Source organism: Nothobranchius furzeri, chromosome 1 (genome assembly GCF_043380555.1).
Source record: "Nothobranchius furzeri strain GRZ-AD chromosome 1, NfurGRZ-RIMD1, whole genome shotgun sequence".
In the NCBI taxonomy this organism is placed as follows: domain Eukaryota; kingdom Metazoa; phylum Chordata; class Actinopteri; order Cyprinodontiformes; family Nothobranchiidae; genus Nothobranchius; species Nothobranchius furzeri.
The window spans coordinates 88069570-88076026 of record NC_091741.1 but is presented as its reverse complement, the minus strand read 5'-3'; the positions used below and the strand labels follow the sequence as shown (position 1 = coordinate 88076026).

The 6457-nt window shown below is 44.9% G+C and overlaps 1 protein-coding gene across 1 annotated transcript; it reads left to right on the top strand.

Moving 5' to 3' along the window:
- Window positions 1-3287: 3287 nt before the first annotated feature.
- On the top strand, window positions 3288-6178 carry trmt112 (tRNA methyltransferase activator subunit 11-2). The gene is made up of 4 exons (XM_015947229.3): window positions 3288-3490; window positions 3855-3956; window positions 4077-4169; window positions 5831-6178. The coding sequence occupies exons 1-4, from the start codon at window positions 3416-3418 to the stop codon at window positions 5930-5932; spliced, it is 372 nt and encodes a 123-aa protein (XP_015802715.1). The 5' UTR covers window positions 3288-3415; the 3' UTR covers window positions 5933-6178.
- Window positions 6179-6457: the final 279 nt, after the last annotated feature.

Below are 6457 nucleotides of genomic sequence, written 5' to 3'. Positions count from 1 at the left end.
AAACCCCTTTCCTCCTTGCTAACTGTGTGACTTGTTCATACAAGTCTGACTGAAGAGAAACACACAAAGCCTCTAAAATCTGTAGCATAATGGATTTGTGTTTGCATCGGTAGATCTCAGCTCTTTTGGTCATAAAATGTCCTGAATTGACCATTTGTCTTCTCAGAGTTTCTTTGCCCACATTTTAGATGCCTTCCTGCACTATTTGTTTTTGGTTTTGTTAAAGCGTAACTACTATTATTGTACTCCAAATAGAGTCTGGGAGGATTTGAATCTGTTGAAATTAGAGGAAGAATTATTTTGGGAATTGACATTTTTACCTTTTTTATTTTGTGTGTGTGGATGGGTATATGTGTGCGGGGGGGGGGGGGATATTTCCATCTGTATGTATGAATGACCAGGTGCGTGCTTATGTGTGTGTGTGATGCACGTCTGTGAAGGTGACAGGTTGATGCTTCTTACACCACTTGTGTGTAATATTACTGTCAAATTGTATGAATGACCTGTATATTACAACAAAAAAAACATACAAATTAATGCAAAAAAATAATAAAAATGTTTAATATAAAACTGAATCTGTCTTAAATGCTTTGTGTCAAGCAACATTCAAACAATGTTTTTTTCTTTTAGTACTTTTAGAACATTTCTGATAAGTAATATTTTGGACCTGATATAAAAAACAGCCCAAAGTAATATGAATCATAAATATCCATATGTTACTTTATGCAGGCTTATATTTTTACAACAATTATGTTTTTATTATGTTACGTTTATCAAACACCTCTGATAAATATCATTTTTTGCCGTTGTCGTCTTCCTCCGCTTATCCGGGTCCAGGTCGTGGGGGCAGCATCCCAACTAGGGAGCTCCAGACCATCCTCTCCCCAGCCACCTCCACCAGCTCCTCCGGCAGGACCCCAAGGCGTTCCCGGACCAGATTGGAGATGTAACCTCTCCAACGTGTCCTGGGTCGACCCGGGGGCCTCCTGCCGGCAGGACATGCCCGAAACACCTCCCCAGGGAGGCGTCAAGAGGCATCCTGACCAGATGCCCAAACCACCTCAAGTGACTCCTTTTGATCCGGAGGAGCAGCGGTTCTACTCCGAGTCCCTCCCAAATGTCCGAGCTCCTCACCGTATTTCTAAGGCTGAGCAAGGCCACCCCACGGAGGGAACTCATTTCGGCCACTTGTATCTGCGATCTTGATCTTTCGGACATTACCCAAAGCTCATGACATAGGTGAGGATTGGGATGTAGATCGACCGGTAAATTGAGAGCCTGGCTTTCTGGCTAAGCTCTCTATTCACCACGACAGATCGGCTCTGCGTCCGCATCACTGCAGACGCCGAACCAATCCGCCTGTCGATCTCCCGATCCTTCCTACCCTCACTCTTGAACAAGACCCCGAGATACTTAAACTCCTCCACTTGAGGTAGGACCTCTCCCCCGACCCGGAGTTGGCAAGCCACCCTTTTCCAGTCGAGAACCATGGTCTCAGATTTGGAGGTGCCGATCCTCATCCCAGCCACTTCACACTCAGCTGCAAACCTACCCAGCAGGAGCTGAAGGTCGGAGCTGGATGAAGCTAGGAGGACCACATCATCCACAAAAAGCAGAGACGAGATTCTCCTGCCACCAAACTCGACACACTCCACACCACGGCTGCGCCTAGAAATTCTGTCCATAAAGGTAATGAACAGAACCGGTGACAAAGGGCAGCCCTGGCGGAGTCCAACCCTCACCGGGAACAGGTCCGACTTACTACCGGCTATGCGGAACAAACTCACGCTCCTCTGGTAAAGGGACTGAATGGCCCTTAACAGAAAGCCACCCACCCCATACTCCTGGAGCGTCCCCCACAGGGTGCCCCTGGGGACAAGGTCATAAGCCTTCTCCAAATCCACAAAACACATGTGGATTGGTTGGGCAAACTCCCATGCCCCCTCCATCACCCTTGCAAGGGTATAGAGCTGGTCCACAGTTCCACGGCTAGGACGAAAACCACATTGCTCCTCCTGAATCTGAGATTCAACTATCGATCGGACCCTCCTCTCTAGTACCTTGGAGTAGACCTTTCCAGGGAGGCTGAGGAGTGTGAACCCCCTGGCGCCTGACAGTTTGCCAGAACCACTTTGGAGCCGATCGATAGTCTTTGTCCATGGCCTCACCAAACTCCTCCCACGCCCGAGATTTTGCCTCGGCAACTGCCACTGCTGCACCCCGCTTGGCTTGGAGACCCACAGACCAACCACGTTCTGTAGGTCTCCTTCTTCAGCCTGACAGCTCCCCGAACCTCTGGTTCAAAGCTTTCAGCAGCTTTCGGGACACCTCTGTGTTCCACCCGGTTTTACCCAGCGGTCAGATCAGCGTATCTCTGACTCAGAAGCTCTGGTGTTGTGCACAGTTAACTCCGGTTGTAGCTAGGTTGCTACCTCTGTTAGCTTAGCACCCACCTCCACGTTAGCTTTGGGTTAGTTTCAGGTTAGCTTGTAGCTAGTTCGACCGAGTGTCGTTAGTTGAGCCCAGCCTTACAGCCACACCCTCAGCTCCACCTCTCTTCCCTTTTGTGGAATTGTCTGGGCTTGACGGAACCCGTAACACGGTCAAAATGGCGGTGGTGGCAACCTCCCATTTAGCCTCAAAAACGTGTTATTGGAGTCTATGGAAATGAATTGTCCAGTATATATGTCGATGGCCCCAACCCCAGGCCTGGCTCCAGGGTGGGACCCCGGTAACCCTCCGGGCCGGGTACTCCGACTCCTTGATGGTTCATCCATGAAAGATCCTTTGAACCGTTCTTCGTCTCACCCTTCACCTAAGACCAATTTGTCATGGGAGACCCTACGAGGGGTACAAAGTGCCCCAGACAACATAGCTCCTAGGATCATTAGGGCACAAACTCCTCCACCACGATAAGGTGACGGTTCAAGGAGCTTGCAAAAAATCCTTATTGGTGCAATCTACACATCCAAACAGTTAATCAACTTTTAAGTTAGTAATAATTACAAGATGATCGACACAAAAATGTGGATTATTTTAAGTCATCCTTGTAGAGCTTTGGCATCCAATAAACCAAAAATATTAACATTTTCTTGAGCTATATTTACTAAGGTCTTTTAAGATGCTTCAAACCTAATCTTTTGACAGTGGCTACTTCTTCACACATACGAAGGCATAAATTGTACAATAGTTTAAGTTCATATTTAGTTACTATGTGATTTCTAGTGTGTCATTTGTAGTAGATCAACCTAGGAACCAACAGCAGCACATTGGGTTGTCTTCAGGGATCTTTTATGTGGTGCTTCAGCAGTACTTCCGGCCCACATGTAAAACAGTACAGCGTGATTTATCTGCAAATAATACATTATTATTCTGAGTGTTTCTAATATAATCTTGATTAAACACATCTGCGATCATGAAGCTGCTCACACACAACATGCTGACGTCTCACGTAAAGGGAGTCACGAAAGGATACCCGCTGCTCATAAAGGTAAACGGTGAACATCTGAGTAGCATAGCGGCTAATGCTAACACGAGTTTCACCGTGATACCCAGGCCTGTCTTCTTCTAAAAACAATGAAATACATTTGTAGATATCTCTTCTTCGTGTAAACAAACATTACTGAGTTAAAATGTTTTCTGTTAAAACATCCAGGAGGTAAATTTGTGTCATGACTGCATAAGCTTGCACGTAAATCCTAGAAAGTACGTGAAGACATACTTTACATGAAATTAAAGCAAATTAAGGGTTTTGTTTACTTTCAATTGCCGGTTGAGTTGATGTCAGTGGTTGCCTGATGTGACAGCAGAGTCCACCTGACAGCCTGTGTTTTCTCCTAATGCTGTTTGTTCAGGCCACCGAGGTGAAGGTGAACGATGTAGACTTCAACCCTCAGTTTGTCTGCAGGATGATCCCCAAACTGGAGTGGAGTGCTCTGGTCGAGGCTGCAGATCTGGTGAGTAAACAGGTTTCTCCTTAAGCTAACCCACGGAGAGCCTCCACCTGCAGCTGTATGCATGCAGACATTTAATACTACACAGATTTATCATACATTTGGTTTTCTTCCTCTTCATAGTTGGGTCATCGACAAGATCTACCGAGTGAGCTGGTGCCAGACTACGAGAAAAATGAGGACTTCCTGAAGAAAGTGCACAGAGCTCTGTTGGAGGTAAAGGTCTCACTGACCTCCTCGTTCCTGTCACCCACATTTAAAAACATTTCAGTTGCAGAACCTGTTTTTCTCTTTAGTATTGACAAAGCGATACAGCCATAAAGTACTCTTAAACAAACTGTTGGAGTCTGGTTGTGTGTATTCAGTCACACTTAATTTTGGACTCAATGGTGCTTTTGTGTTACTGGCTGCAGAAATCTCAGCAGAGCTCCATTTTTATCCTCTAATGAATTCCATGACTTCAGCGCATCCGTTTGGCTCAGGATGGCGTTATGTGGAGGTCTACCGTTGGGACTGAAGAAGTTTTATACTTTTCTAGCTCACTTTAAACTATATCCTCTGCAAAACATTACACAGACACACTTTTACTCTAATTATGATCTTGGTGCGTTATAACTGGAGGGATTTTCTTAGAGGTTTTGGCTGCAGAAGTTTTCTCTTGTACTGCAAAGTTGTAAACACTTTGTTTTCCACAATGTGGTTCCATTGTTTCACAGATGACTTCCTGTGTGACCAACAGGATGATGGCATGTAAAACCACATTAACATGACCAACAGGATGATGGCATGTAAAACCACATTAACACAGATTAGTGCAACACAAAAATTAGCCTTAAAGGGGACTTATATTTTTCTTAAGTTATAATAGTTCAATAGTTGATACAAAGCATGTTTATGAAGTTCATTTCACTACATTCCTCTAACATAAAGCAATTTCAGCAGTTTTAATTTTGGCAGTTTCAGTACCTTCCAGAATGAGCCGTTTCAGGGTCAGAGTCTTTTTAAGGTGCTGGCGATACCCACCCATCTCCTGCTCCTGCTGCTATAAGCTGAAAAGCTTCAATTCCTGGTAGAGGCTTGGAGGAAAGCCGCTTTGATCTCCAAATCTGTAAATGTGTCCTAAATTAAACATTTTTCCGCTGCCATGGCTTCCCCATTTCTAAAATGCTCTTGGTTCAAAGTTTGCTTAAAGTTGTCACATATTTCCATCAAGTGTTTCTTCATAAATCACAAAGTTTTTGTGGAAACACGCAGTTTTCAGACCCCCGCTTTGTCCGTAGGCAAACTTTATTAATGAGGCCCCTGGTCTTTTTCAGGGATCAGAATGACCCAAACCAACCAACATCCCTCAAACGTGCACCGAAAAGCAATACATATTAGTATCTAGATTAAACTCTATAGCAGCTGTCCCCAACTCCCTTACCCGAGGGTCGGCGTCCAGCACGTTTTACTGTTTCCCTGCTTCAACACACCTGGTTTTAATCAGCAGGTGATTAACGGGTTTCTGCAGAGCCTGATGAGCTGCTGAATTGGTGAATCAAATGTTCTGGATTAGGGAAACAACTAAAACATGCTGGATACCGGCCCTCGGGAAAGGGAGTTGGGGATCACTGCTCGACAGGAAAAACTTTCTAAATGTGTAACCTGCTGGAGACTTTTACATCCCTGCTTGTAGTCTTTTAATGTGGTTGCATTATGTTAGGAAAGAAGCTGTAAACCCACCCACTGGGATCTGAGGTGGCTAAACTTTTGTTTTAGTCTCTTTTATGGTTTCAGCTCAGCCGGAACTAGCACTATAACCCTAACATACGAGGACAATTCTAATCATATTGTGGGTGTTCGTTTTTTCATGTTGTGTGTCTTTCCGTCTGTTGCAGGTGGAGGTGATTGAGGGGTGTCTGCAGTGTCCTGAATCGGGGCGAGAGTTCCCCATCTCCAGAGGAATCCCCAACATGCTGCTGAATGAAGACGAGGTCTAGCCTGCATCATCAGCTCCTGCTCACTAACTCTTCTCAGCGAGGGGATGGACTCTGATTTGTTTTCAGGAAAAATGGGCTACAATTTTCACATGATTATTACATTTTAAGTGGCTCGCGTTGTCAGTGGATGGAAAGGATTTGAAGAATGACGGGTTCCTTGAGAGTAACCCCCTCATGGTTTTATTTGTATTTATTTTTGTTGGTTTTTTTCTCAATAAAAGGTTCAGAGTTTTCTAACAGCCAAAATAATCTGGTTTTAGTGGAAAATATGGATTGACTTCTATTAAAGACGTGCTGAAATCCCAGAGAGACATGCTCTGAACCTCATCTCGCCCTCTCAGCGTTGGATGACGTGGCAGTGGGTCGTCTAAAATTGGCTTTGAGGAAAAAGGCAGTAAAATCAGGCAGGCTGGAAGTTGTTTTTGAGGAAGTCTCTCTTTTTCTCTGTCTTTTTTTCCTCAAAGCCACACATTACAGCTCACTCTCACGCCCCACCTTAGAGGGATCTACTACGATGCCTCGCTC